Raw genomic sequence first — 24,925 nt, 5'->3', positions numbered from 1 at the left:
AACAGTTAGGGATAATTCAAAGCACCCTTGTTTTAAACTGAATTGTTTTAATTTTTTTTTGAAACATTTTGCCTTTATTTCTGCTACATGCTACCCCTTCCTTTTAGTCTCTGACACCCATGGACACCTATATACACTTCCAAGGGGGTGATCACATTCGATACACGTGGTAACACCGGTGGTTTTAGATGGTGAACAAAGATACCCTGTTTCGAATCCTGAAACTTTCATTTTGACCTTTTATTATTTTTAAATACCATTAAATGAATAATAACCATGTTAAAGCAAATAAATACACTAATTCCTCCAAGAGGCTCACCAGTGGTTTTTCATTAAAGGAAAAAATAACCAAATAACTACAGTGGATGACCCTATAGTCATACTCAGAATGCCTTTTAGGGCCAAGGATTTTCCATTCAGCCTCGGCTGCTGCCATGGTTTTTAGGGGTGACTCGAAAGGAGTTCAGCTGCTGAGATATTACCAGTAATTATACAAGCTTTATAAATCTTTCCCTAATAAGTAAATATTGCATTCTTATTGTAAGAATGATAAAGACGTACAAAATATAAAAAGCAAAGGCCTCATTTGAATACTATCTCCTTTAGTTCATTTCTTTCCCATATAGTTATCATAGTTCATTTTTATACATACCTTTTTTTTCTGGGAAGTTGTGGTATAAACTAATATGTTTATAAAGATAAGGGGTTTTTGACATAAATTGGTTTATCCAACATATGTTCATAAATAATTTTGTAAATGGTCCTAGAATAGTACATATTGGAGATATTAACATAGTGACTCACCAGAGTACTCTGTTATATGTGTGCCTTAGTTTGTTTAAATGTTGGTAAGTCCTTGGACATTTCACCTGTTTCCAACTTGTGACTGCTATGAACAATGTCACAATAAACAACTGTGCCCTTGCCTCTGTGTGAAAATATATGAGTATTCCTCTAGAACACATCCCTTGAATTAGAATTGCTGGTATAAGATGTGCATTTAAAATTCTGATAGATATTTCACATTTGTTCCTCCAAAAAATTCTACCAATTTTTTTACTCTTTTGCTGGAAGAATATAGATGAACTCTTTCCCCATTTCCTTGCTCAAACTAGATTTTAACTTAAAAAAAAATTAGTACAAATCCCGTGGGTAAGAAAATGAGATCTCGTGTTGTTTTAAACGGTGTTGCTGATTTCCCATGAAACCGAGCTGCGTGGGCTGGGAGAGTTTTGCTCACCATTTGGTTCCCCTTGTGTCTAAGTGTTGCTCTGCCCTCGCATTTCAGATGCTCACTACCTCACCTGCAGGATCCAGGAATGCGCCGAGACCACTCGGAGTGGGCCCTTCGCTCGCTCCATTGACATCAGTTCCCTGGTCGTCCAAGACGAGTACATCTTCATTCAGGTGAGTCCAGGAAGTGCTGTCGATAGTAAAGAAAGGCTGTGGGAGTGAAGTCATCTGCTCACTAGGAAAATGAGAATGGCTTTTCTGAAGGGTGCTGCCCTCATTTGCTTTGATGACCTGGTCTCCTGGGGAGATCCCAGACGTCTGATGGGAAAGGCGTTATGTCTCAGTATCATTTACAGGGGACGTGAGTGGTTCATTAAATCCTTCGGTTGGGTTGATGCTTGATTATGCAAAGGGGTTTTGAAATGACTGGGGCTTGAGTTGGGGTTTGAAGTTAGAGCTGGATCTCTAATGAGAGTTGACTTCCATTTATCAGCACCATATTCTATTTCTGTCCTAAGTGACTTGGGAATGAGAATCTCCAGGAAATTAAGCATCGCTAGGATTTTTTTTTCCTGGAAAATCTGGAACACACTAAATCTCCCTTTCCTTTTTCAGTGCTGACTTCCCCTTCAAATGCCCACATCCAAAACTTGTCACTCCAACAACTCAGAGATGCCTTTGGTGGGATTCACATTTCTAGGTGGGAAGGGAAGGTCTCGTTTTAGGTTTTGAAGGTTTTAGTTTTGGCAGGAGGTGTAAAATAGATCAAGTTGAGGAAAAACAGATGGTACTCCACTGAGTGAGAGATGAGGGTGTGAGTGTGCGTGTGCGTGCACATGTACACGCATGTGACAAATACTTGGCACCGGCTCTAAGGAACCTTGAATTAGTAGTTATTACTTAAATCTTAATAGATTTATTTTTCTCCTTTCCAAATTATATTCTACACTCTCTGAGGACAGGAACCATACTTTTTACACATAATTTACCCCTCATCCTTGTCCCTAGCAAGGTGTCTTTGCCAATCAGCGGTGCATGACGGCGAACTGTAGGATCGATGGATTATGGATGGAGCAGTCACTGCTTTTTTGCAAATTAGTTGCATGGATTTTTGAGGTCTTGTGAAATACAGAAAAAGTAGCCAGCCACTGAGAAACCAGCCTGGAAGGGGCAGTGGAAGAGAGGTCTTCGTGCCTTACAAAATTGCTGTTTCTCGGATTGATTAAAAGGCAGAATCTCAGGCAATTTTTTCTAAATTTTGGCAGGTCATTGGCACTATTATTCTTTTATTCACAAGTATGTATTGATTACAAATGATGCAAAAGAGACAGCATGAGGCACTATTCTTGTCATTCCTATGCTTTCTGTCCTCAGCCTGGTTCTCTTTGCACCCAGACTCATGGTCTGGAAGTGGTCATGGTTCTAAGTACCATCTCCATGTTCTGATGTGTCTCAAGTCAATGAGCCATGACCCCTACCATACACTGCAGACCTGTATATCTAATAGCTATCTCAACATCTCAACGTGGGTGTTCAACAAGTAAAATAAATCAACATGTCCCCCTTGAACCTGACACATTGGTGGCGCTACCTTTAGCCAGGTTACTCAAGGTAGAAACCTGAAAGTCAGCATATGTCACCAAATTAAATGAATCCACAGCCTCTGCTAATATCATGTTTATTATTTCTTAGGTGCTGCCTTTTATTGCATCCCCATTATTACAGTCTTGCTTTAAGCTTTATTATTGCTTTCTCTCTAATTATTTTAAGGTAGAAACACAGGGGTGATTTGTGAATTTAACAATATGATTGTACTTTTCTTAATGCTCATATTGTGTGTATGATGAATGTGGCAAAATTGTTTCTGGGAAGCATCAATTAGAATTTAAAATGTTCAGAGGTTTCTGTTTCATTTTTCCTAGTATTGCAAAAAGTTTTCTGTACCTCTGCAGGCAAATATGAAGATTTTTTTCCTCTAACTATTTTGAAACATTTTTTTTTATTATACAAGAAACCAACAAAAATTTTTTTCTTTTTATAAAATCAGATTTTATTTTGTTTGAAAGAGAAGTCAGTTTCCCTGATTCAATAAAGTTTTATTGGTTACTTACTATGTTCCAGATGTCTTGTTCTAGGTGCTGAGGTTAAAATAATAAACACAAAACAATTCCTGCTTTAGTGGCAAATAGATTCTATAGGGAAGAAGGAAAAATAATGTGTATACACACACACACATATACATATACATATGAAAGGCAGTGAGGAACAGTGGTTAAGACCTGCAGGTTAGAGACTGAAGGCCAGATTTGTTCTGACCTTGGCGTGCGATACCAGCTGCATGATCTTGAGCTGTGCCTCACTAGACTCATCTATAAAGAGGATAATTGCATTTCCCACTTCATGGGTCGCCAGGAGGGTTGCATTTGTTAATTATATCTGTAAAGCACCAAATCAATGTTATGTAAGTGTTGTTCTCTCTTTCTGTCTATCCTATGTGACCATCTATTTGTCTATAAAATATATCAGGTGATGACAATGCTACGGATAAAATTATATGAGGGACTGTGAATATTGAGTGTCTGTGGGTGTTGCTCATTTATTTGAGATGACCTGGAAAGGCTTTCTAGGGTGTTGAACCAGACAGAGGGTGGCAGCAGTCAGCAGAGAGAAGGGGACATGGAGCCACGGGTGTTGGGTCTGGGTTCCTTTGAACCCTTCATGGAGATATGGGGTCAGCAGGTAGAGATTTGAGACTGAATTTAAAAGCAGGAGTGGTGGGAAAGTCGGGGCTGGGATATAAATTGAAACGGTGTCAAAATATTGATGATATAATTTTTAATTATTTGATTTACTGTAATTTTTGCTCCATAAGATGCAACTGAGCATAAGACACACCTAGAGTTTTAAGGAGGAAAATAAGAACAAAAATATTCTGAACCAAATGGTGTGTTAAAATATTTAATAAAATACTGTATTTTTTGCTCCGTTAGACACACAGGCATTTTCTCCTCCACTTTTTTGGGGAAAAAAGTGCGTCTTATGGAGTGAAAAGTATGGTATTTATTTTAGAGAGAGGAAGGAAGAAAAAAAGAGAAACATCAATTTGTTGTTCCACTTCTTTATACAACATTGGTTGATTCTTATTATGTGTCCTCACTGGGGATGGAACCCACAACCTTGACGTATCAGGATAACACTTTAACCAACTGAGCTACTCAGCTAGGGCCTGATTATATTTTTGAACTGCAAAATTGGAGGCAGCAAGGGAGCAATTAGCTAGAGAGAAGAGAGGCAATCCAAAGAATGGGTTGCAAGGCACTCTAGTATGTACAGTTCAGGGAGATGAGAAGGAAGTAGGAAGTGAGACCTAGGATGAGAGTCTAAATATAACATCAGAACGTCATAGCGTGGTAGATCCCACAAGGCTTCAAAGTCTGTTTTAAGGATTTTTTTTTTATCATGAAAGGGATGATAAATAATGAAATATCGATGCCCCACATAATACAAAAGATGAATGCTCTTAAGAAGTGTTGAATTTTATCAATTATCAAATAAACCCAGGTTGAGTGCTATTATTTGCAGTTATCAATTGGCTAAGATTGAAACCAAATAATGTCAGGAGACAGCAGAAGAACAACTACACACATTGCTGGTGTAAATTAAGTTGGTTGCTCATCAGTATTTATTTACTTTTCCTTCTCTTAGGTGAACTTGGTCATTTGTATTGATTGGTATGAGAGAGATTTCTCCGTTCTGATTGTGCGTGCTTAGTTTTCAGTGATAATTTCCTTTTCTAAAAATACCGATTATGTGATCTGTTTTCCTCCTTTCCCACCAATAGGAGAATTTGAGTGTTTGTTCTATCTACTTAGCTTTATGAATGTAACTTTCTATAACATGGTAAATCTTCTATTATTCAATCATATCTATCGATTTCCTCTTGTGAGCAGTTATAAAATTATTGTATTTCCATGAATTTCTATTTTGTCCCTTCTTGCTTTAATTCTTCCACCACTAAATATTTACTTGATTATATTATCTGCTAGTATTTGCTTTTCTACCTTAAACTATAATTCTGTTAGACTTAAATATTTTATGAGGCACTGAGCAAAATGTGGGGAAAAGAAAAATAGTGTGTGTACAACCTTCCACTCTTCCTTCTCTCTCCAACACCAGTTTTGTAATTAAATTATTTCCATCACATGCATTCGGCTCTGAATTATCACTCCCGTATTTATTTCTGTTTTTGTTTTGTAGATAAATGTGCATGATGGTGAGCACCAGTTCTTTTAAATGCTTTATCAGTGTAAGTTTTGTGTTGGTTCTACTGAATCGATGCTTTCCCCTGGACTGTCTCATTCAGTTGGCTCAATTTCTCCTTATTTTCTTTTGATGCTATTTTTCAATTACAGTTTACATTCAATATTATTGTGTATTACTTTTCAGTGTACAGCATAGTGGTTAAACAATCATACACTTTACCAAATGATGCCTCTCATATTTCCAGTATCCTCTTGGCACTGTACGTAGCCAGGAATACAGACAATAACATTATTGTCTTAATTCCCTTTGCTGTACTTGACATCCCCATGACTGTTTTGCACCTACCAATTGGTAATTACTGATCTGATCCCTTCCCCTTTTTTATCCAGCCCCCCAATGCCCTCCCCTCTGGCAACTATCAGTCTGCTCTCTGCACCTAGGAGTCTGTTTTTATTTTGTTTGTTCATTTATTTCGCTCTTTAGATTCCACATGTAAGTGAAATCACGGTACTTTTCTTTCTCTGATGTATTTCACTCAGCATAATTCCCGCTAGGTGTATCCATGCTATTGCAAATGGGTAAGACTGTATTCTTATTTTATGGCTGGCTAATAATATTCCATTGTATGTATGTATCACAGCTTTTTAATCCACTCCTCTATTGATGGGCACTTGGGCGGCTTCCATATCTTCCTTACTTTTTCATTTTTCAAAAGTTTCTGTGATTTATATTTGAAATACATTTTTCATTTCATTGTTTTGACTCTCTTCCTTCAGGACACTTTGGATGTGGACAGTGACAGGAAGGACAAAGAGGGGCCATCATTTTTTTCCTTCTTATGTGTTTTAATTCCCTGAGCAATTTAAATGAGATTATAAAAAAAAAAAACCACTGTAATCCACATTATCCTTGAGGGAGCAGTAGTTTCCAAGTTCCTCTCTGCCTTTTTTGCTGCTGTTGTTTAACCACTTTCCTGAGTTTTGCCAGCTTATAATTTACTACATTTTGCTGTCTCAACATATTTCTCCTAAACTTTTGTATTTCTGCTTTGAACTCTTTTCTTATAGAGGTGATCTCCTCATAACAGGTTATTTTTAGTCATAGTTATATAGTCACCATTTTTATTTGCTCCGTGAAAGCATTTTTCCTGTATATCTGCTATTTATTTCTTCTGTCTGTCTTCCACCTTCATTTTGCTGTATTATTTTATAATTTTTGTGCTGTTTTGTTGTTTCTCTGTGTCATTGATTGTTTTAATTTTGAATGTCACGAGCTCTTCCTGGATGAACTATTTGAGGAGGTTCCTCTTGGTGATAGATCAAAGTTTTGTTTCAGTTTAAGAACTGTCCTTGGGCCTGACCAGGTGGTGGTGCAGTGGATAAAGCATCGGACTGGGATGCAAAAGGACCCAGGTTTGAGACCCCGAGGTCGCTAGCTTGAGTGCGGGCTCATCTGGCTTGAGCAGAAAGCTCACCAGCTTGGACCCAAGGTCGCTGGCTCAAGCAAGGGGTTACTCAGTCTGCTGTAGCCCCACAGTCAAGGCACATATGAGAAAGCAATGAACACTAAGGTGTCACAACAAAAAACTGATGATTGATGCTTCTTATCTCTCTCCATTCCTGTTTGTCTGTCCCTGTCTATCCCTCTCTCTGACTCTCTCTCTGTCTTTGTTAAAAACAAAAACAAAAAAGAACCGTTCTTGGTTCTTGATGAGGTTCCATAGTTGAGTTCACTGGTTTTGTCTGTGTGTGGGTCCTTCCCCTGAGTGGCTCTTGGTTTGGGTTTGCCCTCCAGCTTCTTCTCATCACCGCTCAGTCCCAGGAATACTCCCATGGCAAACTCCGGGCCACATTCCCTTTCAAACAATTGTTAGTTTTGCTCCTTGGGCAATGCTGTCATTGAAGAACTAATTTTTCTCTCTTTATCTAAGAGTTGTAGCTGTAGGCATTTTGCCCTGCTGCCTGTTCACACCTTGTTTGTCCTTCACTGAATTTGGCTTCCTTTCCACATATATTGTGTTTCAGGGTTATATTTTCATTAAGTAGAATTTGCATTTTTCTTTCTTGTTTTTCTAGATGCTTCAGAGTGATTTACTATAAAAAAAAAAGAAGGAAAGTACCATTATTACTTGGCTATTTAAAATCATTTATAAACCTTTATCATGTATATTCTAAAATGTGGCAGTAGCTTGCTAAGTGATTTCCCTGCTCCCAGATAGCGCTCCCCCTTCTAATACATTAAGAACATTACTTCTGAAGTAATTTATTTACAATGAAAATCAATGTTCCTGACTTTGGTAGCTGCTCATCACCTATAGGTTAAAATCCAATGTCCTTAACATTACCTACAAGCTCCTCCATGACCTGCGTCCTACCTACTCCATCCAACTCATGCAAATTCCTTACCTACTACTGTTCCCTATATAACTTTCTTGTTATATTTTACCCTTAAATAAAAATGAACTTTTAAAATGTCCATGTACTATGCTCTTTTTGACTAATATTCATTTCTTGTGTGTGTGTGTGTGTGTGTGTGTGTGTATACATATATTTATTTATTTATTTATTTTTTCCTATTTGGAATGTCTCTTTACTAGACAAACTCATTCTTTAAGATTTGGCTGGCCCTAGCCAGTTGGCCTGGCGTGTGGATGTCCTGGATTCAATTCCCAGTCAGGGCACACAGGAGAAGTGACCATCTGCTTCCCCATCTTTTCCCTCTTCTCTCTCTCTTCTCCTCCTACAGCCATGGCTCGATCAGTTCAAGTGAGTTGGCCCTGCATGCTGAGAATGGTTCCATAAAGCCTCTGCCCCAGGCACTAAAAATAGTTCAGTTGCCAAGCAACATCTCCAGGTGAGCAGAACATTGTAACCCCATAGGGGCTTGTCAAGTGACTCCCAGTCTGGGCTCAACCAGGAATCTATCTCTCTGTTTTCCCTCCTCACACTTAAAAATAAAAAAAGATTTGGCTTAGGCAACTCATTCTCTAGGAAATATTGAGTTGGGATTGGACCAGGCTCCTTGGCTGACTACTTATCCATGTGCATTATATTTCCCCAACTAGGTCTATAAACTTCAAGAGGAACAGGACTGAGTCTTATTTATCATTGTTTTTCCTGCGCTTAGCATAATGACTGGTACTCAATAAATGTGTGTTGAACTGAACTGAACTGAGAAGATAAGATATCGTCTTTATTCTCAGAGAGTGTACTTAGTTATCTTTGTAAAGCAAAAGGATCTTGTTTCTCCCCCTAACAATATGAGATGGCTTAAGGGTAATTGGCAATTGCTCACTGCATAAGAAATGGGCATATGTAAAATGTCTGCATTTTGACAAAACTGCCGTCCAGGAATTATCCATTATGTTATTTAGTGTCTTTTTTATATTCATTCATTTAAATATATTAAAATGCATTCAGCCCAGTGGGGAACACAGACAAGGAAACAATTATAATGCGGTGTGATGAGAGCTGTATTTGCGGCAAGCACACGGTTGCTCTTAGAAGGAGGGGGAAGAGCCCTTCACAGGCCTCCTGGGAGGGATACTGTGAGTACCAGTTTGGTAGGTAATGAGAAAGGGCAGTTTAGGTGAAAAGAAAGGCATGGGCGACATTAAGGAAGCAAGAGGACGTAACGTCCCACCAGAACCTCTCTGTCTAAAGCCATTTGTAGTTGTGGGAAGGAGGGAAGTGGCTAAAAAATAAATCATAAAATTTTCCTGGTGAAGAGAACCTTTTTTATTTCCTCTACTTAAATCTAGTTAATTTTGTATTTCCCTCTCTACAGTTGCTGGAAAGTTCAGAACTAATTTTTGTGTCAATTTTAACAGCTTTCCTGCGTTAACCTTTAGGGCATCACTCTTCCTGTCTCCTCTACCATTGGCAATTAAATATATACTGTATATATATATATATATATATATATATATATATATATATATACACACACACATATATATATATGGCTGTTTTATTAATTATTATTGACAGAGACAGAGAAAGAGTCAGAGAGAGGGACAGATAGGGACAGACAGCTGGGAAGGGAGAGAGATGAGAAGTATCAATTCTTTGTTATGTCACCTTAGTTGTTCATTGATTGCTTTCTCATATGTGCCTTGACTGGGGGGGCTACAGCAGGGTGAGTGACCCCTGGCTCAAGCCAGTGACCTTGAACTCAAGCCAGCAACCTTGGGCTTCAAGCCAGTGACCTTTGGGCTTTAAGCCAGCGACCATGGAGTCATATTTATGATCCCACAATCAAGCCAGCAACCCCGTGTTCAAGCCAGATGATCTCACTCTCAAGCCAGCGACCCCAGGGTTTCAAACCTGGGTCCTCTGCATCCCAATCTAACACTCTATCCACTGCGCCACCGCCTGTCTGCTTTTTTTTTTTAATACATATGTTTGTTTGTTGCTTTTTAAAGATTATTGGAGCCATCTCAATAAATTTTGATATCAGTGTGGATGTTTAACCTTTCGCAGTGTGTCTGAGTTTTGAAAATTTATATGGGGATCAGGAAGGGCTTTATGGAAAAGGTAAGATTTGCATGCAGTGATTACTCTCTACCTCTGAAACGAGGGAAGGACTAGAATTCTTCATTCTGTTCTTTGAAATAAAGCTGTCTCAAAAGTTTTTTTTTCTTTGTTTTTTTTTTCAGAGCAGAAAACCCTTAAACCAACAGTAGTTTCTCCTCCAGGATTTAAAGCTCAGATTTGTATCTGAATCTGGTATGCAGACATCAGGGTGGGTCAGGTTCTACTGACTATGCAAGAAATGTACTGAAAGACGCTGTTGGGAAAGGAAGTTGTAATCCTGCAAGATTTGGGTCCAGCCCAGTCTACCTGGGTGATGTCTCCAGGGAGTACTCTCCAGACAGGGCTGACAGGGCGGATTATGCCTCTCACTGAAAAATGTTCACTGAGCCCCAGTAGATTGGCTTGTATAGGAGAGCATTGGGGAGGAAGATTATTTTCTTCTGCGCCTATAATTTGAGCAGCTAAACAACAGTGGGAGGGGCACAGGGGGCTTGTGGTGGGTTTGGTTTTTCATAATGTTAAGGGACTCAAACACTTAAATTTTCTTAATATTGTCAAGTATTGGTTTATTTTGTTTTAGTGCCGCCAGAGACATACATCTCCAGGGCGCGGGGGGGGGGGGGGGGGCTCACGGAAAATGCAACCAGTCTGCCCTCTCGCTCTTTCCCTCCTTAAATGGAGCAACTCTGCTTTGGTTTGCTCCCCGTATCAGAGGTCTTCATACTTTTTCATTTGACAGAATGAATCTGCTGCTGAGTAATATTTGCAAACCAGAGGCGTTTGGTAGCCCTGCTGGCTCCATGGGTCAAAGGTCAGTCCTTGTGTATGTGTGTGGACAACTGCACCCCTAGGAATTCAGGTGGCATCCAGGTCCTTGTCCTTTACCCTGCATATCAGTGAGTGCAATGCGTGTGTTGAAGGTGTAATGAATCCCCCGTGAGTGACTCATTATGTACCAATGTATATGCATTCAAGAGTGCAGTTTAAAGAACTAAAACCCTTCATGGTGAACTTCCCATATTAATTTTGCATTAAAAAAAATACTCTCTAAAGGAAAGCTGCAGTGCTCAGTCATAATATCCTTTTTCTTAGACATGATATTATTTTTCTCTGAGCCTGGATCTTCTGCGTGGTGGAAAGGTCCTTATACTACTCACGCAGCTCTTACATTGGAGACCCTCCAGGGATCTGCCTCACCTTTTATTTTTCAATTGACGAACAGGCAAGGATAGCCAATCAGCTGGTTTTTCTCCAGGCCAGCCAGAGTTTGATCTCCTGCTGTTGGGGTAGCTGAGCTGGAGATGTGCAGAGCACTGTGACATTCCCTCATCTGTCAGTGCCTCTTCTGTGCAGGGGGCCCAGGGCCTGGGGCTCCCTGGGGGAATCAAAAGGAGCTAATCCTTCCCAGCAGAGCTCTTGTTTTAATGGGAAAGAGCTCGCCTAAAATGTATCTGTTCCACATGGATAAGAGAGAAATCGGCTTTCCTCTGGAGGGGCACGGGGGGGGGGGGGGGAGGCAAGTTTACTTCTGTGTTCGGATCCAAACCGGTTGGAAATCCTGTCTATTTTCCTGCGGGGTGGCTTTTCTAGGGATGGTTCTAGAGATAGGGTAGTTCAGCAGTGGTAGCATTAAAATCCTTTTAGTGATACTATTCATACCCTGCCCACTGGAGAGTGGGATAAAGACTAAGCACAGAGCCTTGGGAGCCAGAGAAGACTTGTGTCTCTTCTGAGCTGCAGTAAAGCCCAACCCACCTGCTCCTCGTGGCACAGGAGGGCTACTTCACTGGGGTATGTGCACTTGTATTTCAAAAAGTGTGATACTGATCTGTCTTCAGCTATCTAAAATGCATGAGGAAAACATAGATGGATAATAAAGAATAAATAAAGTATTCTAGAGGTGTGGAGAAAGCAGAACATTTGAAGGAAGGATGGCCATTCCACCTCTGCCAAAGACTTCTCCACATCCACTAGACAAGTAACACTGTGTAAATCCATTTTCTATATAATGCCACTTTCCATGCCTAGTCCTACTGTGTGGATATAGTCAGAAGAGAAGCGCCCTGGCCGGTTGGCTCAGCGGTAGAGTGTCGACCTGGTGTGCGGGGGACCAGGTTTGATTCCCGGCCAGGGCACACAGGAGAAGCGCCCATTGGCTTCTCCACCCCCCCTCCTTCCTCTCTGTCTCTCTCTTTCCCTCCCGCAGCCAAGGCTCTATTGGAGCAAAGATGGCCCGGTTGCTGGGGATGGCACCTTGGCCTCTGCCCCAGGCACTAGAATGGCTCTGGTCGTGGCAGAGCGACCCCCCGGAGGGGCAGAGCATTGCCCCTGGTGGGCATGCCGGGTGGATCCCGGTCGGGCGCATGCGGGAGTCTGTCTGACTGTCTCTCCCCGTTTCCAGCTTCAGAGAAAAAAAGAAAAAAAAAAAAGAGAGAAGCCCCTTAACAAAGCATTCTGAGTATGAAGCAATGGCGTGCATGACCATGGTTCTGGGATAATTCCACAATGACAGTGATGCCAGGTGGGACTTTGGATATACTATATTTCTCTTAGTTGTTAAGAGTTCTGGGTATAAACATAGTAAACTAGCACTGTTGGAAAGGATTGGAATATGTTCTAGGAATATTAGAAATTATTAAGTACTAGTAACCTGTAGAGCCAGTATACGCAGCCACCCTCACAGCTGCCTGGCCTACGCGGGTTCAGGTTTGATTCGGATCGTTCTAAAAAAACAATTGAGCCAAAAACTGGTGGTCCATTTTCCTTTATTCTAGACTCGCACTTGGTGGACAAGAAAATACACACAGTGGGAAAACACTTCCCTTTCCATTCAGGGCTCCCAAAGCCACTGACTCATCCGAGTTTTCCTAGAATCAAAGGCTTCCATCTCACCAGTTTTATTCACCTCTGTACCCCATCTCCTTCTCCTCCACGAACTGGCTTCTTCTTCCCCTATTCCACCATCTTGTCTACCTCCTCCACGTGGCTTCCCTGCCCTGCTCCAGCCTGGGCTCCTCCTCTCTACAAGAACGTGACCACTCTCCTCCAATGGCCTCCTAGCTCCTCCTTTTAAAACCTTTTGACACGAAAGCCCCTGCTCCAGCATGAAAGGCAATCAGCCGTCCCATGTGGCCAGCGGCCATCTTTAACAGGGTGAGCAAAATATATCCTATATCCTATCTGCCAACATAACCCATGAACAAGTATTTGATGTGCCCCTAGAAGTATGCCAAGTGCTATGGAGCAGAGCAGAGGGGGAAGACATTGTCCTTGCTCTCAAGCAGTTTAGGATTCAAGTAGTTAGCAGTCTGTTGTGAGCACAAAACCTTCAACTTCGGGACCTGGCTTGTAATCAGGGATCTGCCCCATGCCAGCCAAGGAATGCTGGGTAAGTCGCTTGGACTCTCAGAGCACTCATTTCCTCATCTCTGCACAATGAACTCATGCTACGTGCCCGGCCTAAATTGGAAGGTTGTCGTGAGGATCAAGGGAGATAATAATGGCCTTGAAATGCTTTGACAACTAGACAACACTATATAATTCAAGAACCAAGAGACTAATACATATGCAAAAACCAGCCTCACTATATTGTGTGTACACATTCTCTTTTAAGAGTTTTTGTAAGCCTCGCACATAAAAGATGACTAAATGTTTTCCCCAAATTCCTTTTTAACTATTCCTAGATTCAACTATGTGTTCACATAGGTGCATGATAAAATCTTCCTACATACCTTTCATAGTGCTGGTTATCAAAGAGCTCCACTGCTAATGATACATATGTAACTGTAGATATTCTGGGGTTTCATTATCTTTCAAGCTCTTTTTTTTTTTTTTTTTTTGTATTTTTCTGAAGCTGGAAACGGGGAGAGATAGTCAGACAGACTCCTGCATGCGCCCGACTGGGATCCACCCGGCACGCCCACCAGGGGCGAAGCTCTGCCCACCAGGGGGCGATGCTCTGCCCCTCCGGGGCCTCGCTCTGCTGCGACCAGAGCCACTCTAGCGCCTGGGGCAGAGGCCAAGGAGCCATCCCCAGCGCCCGGGCCATCTTTGCTCCAATGGAGCCTTGGCTGTGGGAGGGGAAAAGAGAGACAGAGAGGAAAGGGGGGTGGAGAAGCAAATGGGCGCTTCTCCTGTGTGCCCTGGCCGGAAATCGAACCCGGGTCCCCCGCACGCCAGGCTGACGCTCTACCACTGAGCCAACCAGCCAGGGCCTCTTTCAAGATTCTGGAGAGCCTATTTTTTTTTTTTTTTTTTAGCATGTTGGTCCTCAGCTCACCTGGATTTTGATACTTCATTTAAGATCCAGCTTTATGCGTCTACATGGGAGGTAGAAAAGTTCTACGACATGATTCTTACATCCCTAATACATTGTTATCTTTAGAAAGGGGGGGAAAAAGCCCCGAGGCAGAAATTAATAGAGTGTGATTATTCAAAGAAAATCTATTTGGCAAAATCTTAAATGATGTTAATTTGGTCTTAATGGAAGAGATTTTGAATGTTAAATAAATAGCAATTTCATCATTAGGGACACATTTACAGCACGGGAGTTTAAAGAAAAATGAAAGAGTTGCAGAAACATTCTACAAAAGACATGTAATAAAGACATCTTCAGGTGAATAGACTTGAAGCACTTACAGAATCTTAAAAGTGTTTACAGAACCTGGCACTAATGGAAGGTCTGTAATGGCATGTAGTTGGGACGTGTCTCCTCTCTGTGTGATGATTTTAGTAGCTTGATGGAAAAGCTGCTGTTAGGATTTGAAATGCATCCATGAATACATGTAAATTAGTGATCTGACTGTGAAGTGTAGGGTGTAGTTGACCTCAGAGTTGAACATCCGTTATGTCCCCACACACCTTTGCCAGAAACCAGCTGTGCACAGAGGTGGCCTGACAGCACCTTGCCTCAGCTGCACTGTGACCCTCTTTCTTTTTGTTCTGGGGCTGATTTTCCCCCAAGTGGGATGCACACAAGAGGCCCCTAAGCCATTCTGGTGTGGATGCAAACCTTGAAGTCTAAAGTGTCAAGAACCTTTGGGACAATTTGACTAATAGGAGTGATAAGTGCGCCTTTTTTTCCTGGGTCTGAGTCACCTCATTCTCTGAGTCTTCATAGGGTCCCCAGTGAGACTGAGCCCAAGTTTCTCATAATTGTCACAAGTTTGGTTACATCCCAGTTGACCCTGGGATGGTTTTCTCTCCCTCTTTGATTCCTGCCTCCTAGTTCTGCCACTCCTGTTTCCTGTGGTCATTTTGCAAATACAAATGGACAAAGACCACTCCCAACCTCCCCCCTCCAAAAAAAATGCTACCTGCATAATAGCCCTGGTCTCAGGCTATACATCTGGGGAGACCCAACTCAAGGAAACCTTGAAAGATTCTCAAATTTACTATGTATCCAATATTACAAATGAAGTGAATCATGCAAGAAAAGTAGAAAATTCCTCACTGCAAACCCCCAATCTTATCCTTTCTAACTTCTCTGAGACCTGGCTTTATTGACTCTCCTTTATTCTATACCTTTAGCTTATTGATCACTATTTCAGGCTTTCCATCAGTTTTTTAAGTATTTTTCAGTAGCTAGCATCCTTAAATTAATATAAAACATTTTTGGAACCCTACGCTCTTCTCTACAAATGTTCCTTCTTTGAGTCACAACCAAATTTTTGAGACCTGTTTCTATTAACTTGTCTATGTTCACATTTCTTTTCTCTTTAACCCACTTGAGACTAACTTCTGCCTCTGTCACTTCATTGAAACTACTTTACCAAGTTCATCAATGATGTCTTAGAATTATACCCCGAGTACACCTCTCAATAATTAACTTAGTTGGTCTGTCTGCAGCATTTGAACCTCTTGACTGATGCTTCTTTGTTGAAGCGCTCTTTCCCCTTGATAATGTGCAGTCCAACTCCTGTCTTACCTCTCAGTATCTTCTCCTGTGCAGCTGCCTCTTCCTCTGCCTGCCTTCTACATATGGGCTGGTCTCAGAGCCCCTCCTCTGCCTGCCTCCTACATATGGGCTGGTCTCAGAGCCCCTCCTCTGCCTGCCTCCTACACATGGGCTGGTCTCAGAGCCCCTCCTGGATTCCTTCATTGGGTGCACATCCCATCCTCTCTCCCCCTGAGAAATCCCATCCCACCCATTCTCGCAGCCCAGCATTAATTACTACCCAGGTGCCAATGAGTCCCCAGTGTCTCCTGCTGAGACAGAGGCTCCTGGGATGCCCACTGATCCTTTAGGCATGGCGATCTCTTCATTCTATTTAGGGCTTTGCTGTTCATATCCAGGATAAATTATTAAGATTTGTTTCTTCCCAAGTAATCTGCTGAGGCTCCATGGAAGTTACAATACTTGTGTTTTTATCTTTGATGTTTATGTATGTATGTATGTATGTATTTATTTTAGAGAGAGTGAAGAAGGGAGAGAGAGAGAGAGAGAGAGAGAGAGAGAGAGAGAGAGAAACATCAACTTGTTGTTCCACTGTATTTATGCATTCATTGTTTGATTCTTGTATGTGCTCTGACTGGAAATTGAACTGCAGCCTTGGCATATTGGGGTGATGCTCTAACCAACTGAGCTACCTGGCCAGTGCAATACTTATTTCTTGCTAGACCAAAATAGCAAGGAATGTTTTCCTTTCATCTCAGAGACTTGCTCTGTAATTTGCTCCAGATTAGAACGTGAGTATTTGCCTATCCCGTGGTTCATGGATGGCATATGTCTGGTTCAGGGATGTCAGACTGTTTGGATTTTGTATACCACCTCTGAGTCATTGGTACTGGCTGCATTACCCAAGGTGGTTCAGTAGGAGAGACAGCTGTTTTTAATTAGTGGTGTCGGCACGAGCATGAGAAGGAGTGTGGTGTGTGTGCTGCGGCACTGCATTTTACAGGATGGGTGGTGCTCATTGGGTTCAATTACCCATAGGCCTCAGGGGGTCAGACACAGCCTGCATTCTGGTCAGGAAGGTGGGTTTATAGCCCAGGGACCACAAGCATTCCTCTCTCTATCCAGCACAAAGGAATGAGGTCCGCTGCACAACTCTAAATCTCTTTTAGTATTTGGAAATTCTCGACTTCCTGTTTTCAAAGCAGAGATCCTTCTAAATGTTCTTTCCACTCAGCCACACCACGAGTTTTTACCCTTTAGTCAGCAAACTAGAAGAATGGTTGGAAATGGACCTGCCATTTATTTAGTGTCAAATTTCTGTCTGGCGTGCGTGCATTTTATTTCATTCTCCTTTCATCGTCACAGGATCTCTGTGTGGCACATGTTGTTTTTCTTTTTCAGTAGAGAAAGCCGAATTGCAGAGCAGTTTAGAGAATCATCCTTTGTCATGTAGCTCAATAAATGGTGGGTCAAGATATGAACTCAGGGCTGCCTGGGTGCCTAAAGGGTGACAAAAGAGGACAGTGGTACATTTCTCATTTCATTCGTCCAGTCCAAAGATCTTCACATTAGCCTGGACTAGCTGATGTTCTAAGACACTTTTCCGGGTGACTAGCAAAGGTAACAGGCAGAGGTTGGCCCTGTGTTGGTAGATACGGGGGCAGGAACGCCCTCATCCCACTCCTTGTTCAGTGGACTCTTTCTCTGGCTATGTTTCAGTTTTGTTCTGGTCAGAAACTTTCTGCCTCATGCACTAAAGAAGGACTCGGGACAATGTAATCACACCTGCACCACTGAGACTTGTCCCCTCAGATACATGTGCAGGGTTATTCAGACACTCTTCACCGGGTTGCCGTGGGATGAGTGGCAGTGTGGGGAATCATTGCTACCATCCCTAGCTCCATTCTTCTCCAGCCTTTCCCTCTTGCTTGGCACCTCTAGCCATGCATCTTCCGATTTCCACGATGCCTTTCAGGGCCTAGCTTCTCTTGAGTCCCACTCCAGGGGGCGGAGGATCTGTTGAATCATGGCCCAGCAGGGTTTCCCCATTGTCCTTCCCTTCCAGGTCCCAGCTAGTCCTGCACACTAAATCTGCTAAGCCCAGTTCCCAGGAGGATCCATTTTCTGGGGCCTTGTCCTATTAAAGGTAATTATGTCGTCGTAAAACAACAGTGCTGATAATGAAGGCAGTTGGGCTGCTGACTGAGGAGTTAACTGTAAGTCCCGCTCTCTCCTCATTACTGTTCTAAGTAGGATCTATAACTATTTATTTCAGAGTTCCAGCTTTTAAATTTTTAATCCCTCTGCCCTTAATTCCACAGCTAGCTAATGGGATAAACAAACGTTTTGGTTTCTGCAAGTAGCTTCTAAAAATCTGACTCTGAAAACCCTCATGGTCAGGAAGAATAAGGTCTTCTTGGAATAATAGTGGCAGAACCAATGACTGACCTGTTGACTTGATTTGATTGAGCACCTACTAGGTACCCAGAGCTGTGGCAGGTTCTGTCTGAGATAGAAATATTGATTGATTGATTGATTGATTGATTCATTCATTCATTTCACAACCATTAATTGAGCACTTAATATACTCCTGTACTTGCTCTGAATGAAAAGAGATATAATGACAAAGAAAAGTGACAAAGTGATCGTCCTCATTTAGTGTTCTGTCTAGATCAGGAGATAGGACTTTATGGCCTAACAAACTCCATGAGCAGTGTTCAAAAGGACTGACAAAGTGCTAGCCTCCTTTTCAGGGCGAGGGAGGCTTGTGAGGCGTGATATGATCCTGGAGAAGGCAGGGCTTCAGCTACTTCTCAAAGCAGAGAATTGAGTTGAGGAGTCCAGTGCTCCAAAGACAAGAGACCCTTTGGAGTCAGGAAACAGTGTGACAAGATGGGTGGGCAGGTGTTGGGGAGGGCAGCTTTCCTGGACTTCAGTCTGGTCTCAACATGAACTCATCCTGTGACCCTGGGTCACCACCATCCCTCCCTGGAGCTCAGTTTCCTTATCGCACAATGGAAAGATTGCATCAAAGAGGAGCTTTCAAACCTTTTGTTGTCGCTGTTTTAGCAGTGGGGATTGCTTTACAGGCAGTAGTGTTCAAGGAACTCGAAAACACAAAAATATAAAACAAATACATGCGAAATGGATCTTGTTTTCAAAGGGTTAGAGGCTGTAATAGTACCACCACCACCCACCCAGCCTCTTCTTCACCCTTTTGGAGACACCCCAAGGGCATCGCTGGAGATGCCTAGAACTCCATAGAACCCACTGGGAAGGCAGCGGGCCATATGACTCCAGAAGTTCCCTTCTGTGGCTGAAATTCCGAAAGTCAGTTCACATTACACAACACTCCATTTAGTTAGACTAGTGTATTGTTCAGAAGTATTTTCCAACTCATTTCTCCAATGTCAGAATTTAAAAAAAAAAGATATTTGGGAATGTAGTTAATTTGTCAAGAGAGCTGCTGAATTATTGTTTCTTTCCTTCATTCCACACATGTCCACTGCACAGTATGGAGACCATGCAGTAGAGCAACATTAAAAAAATAAATACATAAGAAAGTTATGATCCCTGGAGGCCATGCAACCTATAAGAATCAAATATGAAAATAAGAAAGACAGAGATTCCTGCCATAGTAGGGCTTATAGTCTAGTGGGAGAGAAAGATAATATATAAACAAAGAATCACCAAGAAAATAATTGCTTACTGTGATTAATATATGAAGAAATAAATGTAATTGTGAGAGACATAAGAGCAGAGAGGGAATTTCATTTTTAATTTATTCCATCATTCTTTTAATAAATATTTCTAGAGGCACTACTATCCACAGAGCATAGGACCTTAATTTGGAGATTTTTATAGTGAACAAAGCAAAACCCAACTGTCCTCTTCTCATGGGAGTTTATGATTTGAATGATTCTCATTTCTGATCATTATTGGGAAGCAAACATTTTTTTAAAAAAACAAAAGCATAAATGAAAAGAAAATGTGTGTGTGTGTGTGTGTGTGTGTGTGTGTGTGTGTGTGTGTAAAATAGCCCCAGATTTTACTTCTGAGGCTTGGCCATAGGAAGTGATTTCACAACAGGTGGATATGCACGTGCAACCCCCCACCCCCCAAACTAGGAGTCAGAAGGTCTGACCAGAAATCAATGGCAATAATTTATTTTTAAGTTCTTTCTCCTTAGCCAGGATTGATTTTTGTCTTGGTGATCAATGGCACGAAGAATAGCTCCACGGCCCAAGCAGCTGTTCAAGTGCTTGGTCTGGTTGGGCCCACATCTATCGAACAGAACATTAGAAACTGATTATGAAAATAATAGAATGAAGATGTTTAAAGGATGAGCCTGATTACCTCTTCCTTCCTGGTGAGGAGTCCCTCCGGGGAGGGACTGCCTCACGCAGGACTCAGGATAAGCACAGTTCAGGCTTGGTGGCCGCTGTGCCCACGGTTGGTCCCCAGGGGCCAGAACCTAGCAGGATGCAGCAGGGAAGAAGGGAGACATGGGAATTAGATTGTTTGCCAGCCCGGCTCCCACCCTCCCTTCTTTTGCAGTTCTCTCTTTTTCTGCCTCCTTTATTTCATCTTTACTACACCAACTACTATTAGATTTGGAACTGCAAACGAAACATCTGTTGCATAAAAATAAAAGAAAGCAAGAAATTGATTGGCTTTTTTCTCTCTGTGCGTCTTGGGCTTTAAAATTGCCTGGCTCTTTAATCTCCATTGTCTCCTCTCTTGTTTCCTTCTAATCCTGCTTGTGTGCAATGGGAACGTGAAATTAGGCACTTCTGCTGTCTCCCTCTAGCCTTGTAACCTGGCGAGGCCAAGCAAGATGGCTTGGACGGTCTCCTTTGGAACGTGTTTCCAAGATGGCTGCATACCTTGTAATGATGCACAGTGGTGTTTCCACTGAGCTCCATTAGAACGCAATTAGTCTGCCATGCCCAAGGCCTGCTGTCCGATTTCCCCGCATGCACATCTGTAGTCAGCCTGCCTGCCTCAGGTAGCGATAGCTTCCCAATTGCTGTATGGAGAAATAATCAACGTGCTCTTAATATGATTGTGTTCATTATTTCATTGTGCTCCATCATTGCTTCTCAGGGGCTGGGTGTGCTGGGTGTGGCGGGGGAGGTGTGGAAGCCCTGGCTTCCTTCCTCCCTGTGAAATATCTGCGCTGAGTCCTGATGAAGGTGAATGAACATAACTTCTCCGTATATAGTTCTCGGCATCATCTCGTTCCAGATTTGTCCTCAGTCTCTTGCTACGATTCTTACCTCCTAGTTAATTTTCTTATTGAAGAATCTATACTTCTTGGAGAATCAATTACTTAACAGCTAAGGCTTACTGATGGTTAGTGTGAGCTAGGTTTTATAATTAATGCATTTAATCTTTATGTCATTCACTCTATGCAGTAAATCCTACTCTTAATCTCTATTGCACAAACAAAGACAGAGAGGGGGTAAGTCATTTTCCAAGATCACACAGCCAGTCTAGAGTGGAGCAGAGATGTGACCTAGGCTGTCTAACACCAGGCTACCTTTCTCAGCCACTACGCTCGTTCTGTTCCTTATTTTTCTTTAGTTTTAGAAATATTCATTTTATTGATTTTAGAGAGACAGGTAGGGAGAGAGAGAGTCAGGACCATCCATGTGCTCCGGTATGTGCCCCGACCAGGGATTGAACCAGCACCCTCTGCACTTTGGAACAAAGTTTCACGCCAACAAAGCTGTCCCTCCAGGGCTTGTCCTGCTCTTTGAATGAGAAAAGTCACAACAGGTACTTTCTTATTTGCCTGAAGCAAACTGGGTCTAGGACTGTGTAAAGCGGCAGTAAGTAGAAACAGAAAGCTTTACCACAAAATAGCTGCTTAAATCATGTTTGTGGAGTGATTGAGCGGCCACAAAAAAAGCTGACGGCATAGTATCTTTAGATGTAGGAGTTTATAACTTTTTTTAAGGACTTTATTAATTTTTCAGAGAAAGAGAGAGGAAAAAAGGAAGAGAGAGCGAGAGAGAGAAGGGGGAGGAGCAGGAAGCTTCAACTCCCATATGTGCCTTGGCCAGGCAAGCCCAGGGTTTCGAACCAGCGACCTCAGTGTCCCAGGTCGACACTTTATCCACTGTGCCACCACAGGTCAGGCAGATGTAGGAGTTTAAGAAGGCCTTTCCACCGAGGTAGCTGGGACCCAGGAAGTGAAGGGATGAGGAACACAGCAGATGTGATATTTCTGGGTCCCTGCTTTGTGTCTAGGTACTTGTTGGGCCTTGTGTTGTGAGTGTGCCTACAGAACTGTTTAAGATGAAACTGAGGTCTGGAAGCAGTTAAATGTTTTTCCCTAACGCCCATCATAGCCAGCAGGGGAAGGGAGCTTTGGAGTCCATGTCTAGACTTGCATTCCAGAGCTCTTGCTGAATGTTCACAATGAACAGCTAATGAGTACCCCAAAGGTACCAAAAGGTCAAGCTTTGGGGAACCCAGTTGTAACTCTTGGGCATTTTTTTGCAGCAGAACTGTATTCCTGATATGAACCACCTCTGCAAAGATAAACAAACAAATAAATACATAAAATTATAATATGATTACTGAGCAGTATACTATAGACTTCTTATTGGAAATGTCAGGCGAAACTGAAGCACAAAAAGAAAGATGTGGTATGCAGTGGAATGCTACTCAGCCGTAACAAAGGATGACATATTGCCATTTATGACAACATGGATGGACCTTGAGAACATTATACGGAGTGAAATAAGTAAATCAGAAAAAGCTAAGAACCATATCATTTCGCACATATGGCTGCATGAAGGCAAACAATAAACTGGGTGTCTTGTGAACAGCAGAAATGTATTTCTCACTGGCCGATCTGGTGTCTGGTGAGGGCCCACTTCTTTGTAGTTAGCTGTGTCCTCACATGGGGGAGGAGCAAGGGAGCTCTCCGGGGCTCTACTACCATTTGTGAGGGCTTCACCTTCTTGACCTGGTCACCTCCCAAAGGCCCCGCCACCAAATACCATCACATTGTAGGGCAAGTTTTTATATATATTTATTTGGTGGGGGTGGGGGAGCAAAGTTTAGTCTATTGCAATGTGTCTATGACAATACTTCTAAAATCTTACATTCCTAGATACATACCAAAAATCATTTATAGCATCCTAATCATTATATTTGTAGAATACTATAGTTAAATGAAAACATTCTATTACCTCATCTCATTTACTTCTCTATAAGAGACGGGTAATTATTACTCATTCCATTTTTTATAGAAAAATAACCCTGCCACTTCAAGAGCTTTATTACCATGCCTAGAATCGCATGTCTGGTAATTGATTGCATTGAACTAAAATCACAGATGTTGCAGAAACTGAATCCTTATAGCTTCCCTCTCCTCTTCTTTCCCACCACTTTGTTCTGATGTTGTGAAATTCTGGGATACTATAGAAAAGACAGAGGGTAGTGTCTGGCTTGGGAAGATTTCAGTCAGTTAATTGACCTTATAATCTGTAAAGGAAATAGGCTATGTCATATCTCACATCAAAGAGTAGGAAGACTTTCTAAGCTAGACTCTTTATAATATATTCCCCAGCTTCCTCTCAGTTCCATCTTTTTGCCAAGCTCTGTTAAACTCAGTCTGCAAGGAAGGGGTTTGTTTTGAAAAAGAAAGGGGGGAAGAAGGTGTTTTGATAGTAAGTTTTAAAATTCCTCGTTAGGATTTCCATGGGTAGTGCTTTCTTTGTGTGTGTGTGTGCGTGTGTGCGTGTGTGTATGTGTGTGTGTGTGTGTGTGTGTGTGTGTGTGTGTGTGTGTGTGTGAAGTTCTGGCGTCCTGAATCTAGAACACTCAAAACAGACTAAGTTTTAACTTTTTATCTATTATTATATTAACTGGGAATATCCAGATGCCCCCCAAATTTTGTACTTCAGGATGACAATTTAAATCTGTATTTGTTCTTTTTTACTTCTGCGCTTTGTTTTTTTTTGTACCCTCTCAAAAACCAAAAACAAACAAGCAAACAAACAGAACCTAGAAGAAAAACACAAAGAGCTTCTATGCTGAAGGGTTAGGCAGGCATCTCAAGAATTTCTTCCCCTCCCTTTAAATCGTAGGAGCCAGAACACAAAGAGAAGGCTTGCAGCCATTAATGGTTAAGTCTCTAGCAAAAACACATTGGTTTTGTGGGCTCTGTAGGTGGTCTTCTGCCTGAAGTCGTCCTTGCTGAGGACAAGAACAAGAAGTTCAGTATCCCTGCTCAGTTCCCATCAGGTCGCCCAGGTCGCTGACCCAGCACTTCCCAAAGCCTTCAGTCTGCATAGATAAGCTATCATGTTCAGTTACTGTACGGCCTCCAAGGTATAGGACTGAGGTAGGCAGCGGTGCCTCTAGTTCAGCGATACAGGTAATATGCAATGACTACTTAGTAGTGCCAGGTTCAGGGCTAAAGCTCTTTACACGCTGCATTGTGTTTAATCTTCTTGATAATGTGTCAATAGGTAGTATTAATATTTCCATATTCCAGAATAAACTAAGAAGGTTAAATTACCTGTCCAAAGTCACCACACTGACAAGTGACAGAAACAGGATTCAAACACAGGTGTGGGATCCCAACCAAAGGTGTTATAATGCTTATAAATCAGAGCACAAAAATTAAGCTCTTTAAAAATATATAACTGGAAACTTATCAAACCCAAGCCTTTTATTGTACTTGAAGAAACAGACTCAGTAGGTGAGGATACCAATTCTTCCTCTAGTGCCGTAGACCAGTGGTTCCCAACCCCCGGGCCATGGACCAGTACCTGTTAACATCCATCTAAGACTCACTCTTGACGCTTGTCTCGGTCACGTGATACATTTATCCATCCCACCCTAAAGGCTGGTCCGTGAAAATATTTTCTGACATTAAACTGATCCGTGGCCCAAAAAAGATTGGAGACCACTGCTGTAGACACATGGTCTTTGTCCCATGCTTTACTAACTCACCACTTTTTCTCTGCCTTACTAA

The 24,925-nt window shown here is 41.9% G+C and overlaps 1 protein-coding gene across 1 annotated transcript in view; it reads left to right on the top strand.

Moving 5' to 3' along the window:
- The window catches only part of SORCS3 (sortilin related VPS10 domain containing receptor 3), a 631,295-nt gene that overhangs the window by 472,241 nt on the left and 134,129 nt on the right, over positions 1-24,925 (top strand). The window contains exon 7 of the mRNA XM_066355178.1: positions 1,289-1,407. Coding sequence (XP_066211275.1) covers positions 1,289-1,407 — 119 coding nt within the window. The remainder of the gene's footprint in view (positions 1-1,288; positions 1,408-24,925) is intronic.

Source organism: Saccopteryx leptura, chromosome 13 (assembly GCF_036850995.1).
Source record: "Saccopteryx leptura isolate mSacLep1 chromosome 13, mSacLep1_pri_phased_curated, whole genome shotgun sequence".
In the NCBI taxonomy this organism is placed as follows: domain Eukaryota; kingdom Metazoa; phylum Chordata; class Mammalia; order Chiroptera; family Emballonuridae; genus Saccopteryx; species Saccopteryx leptura.
The sequence above is the reverse complement of the archived record's forward strand: the minus strand, read 5'-3'. Positions and strand labels throughout refer to the sequence as shown.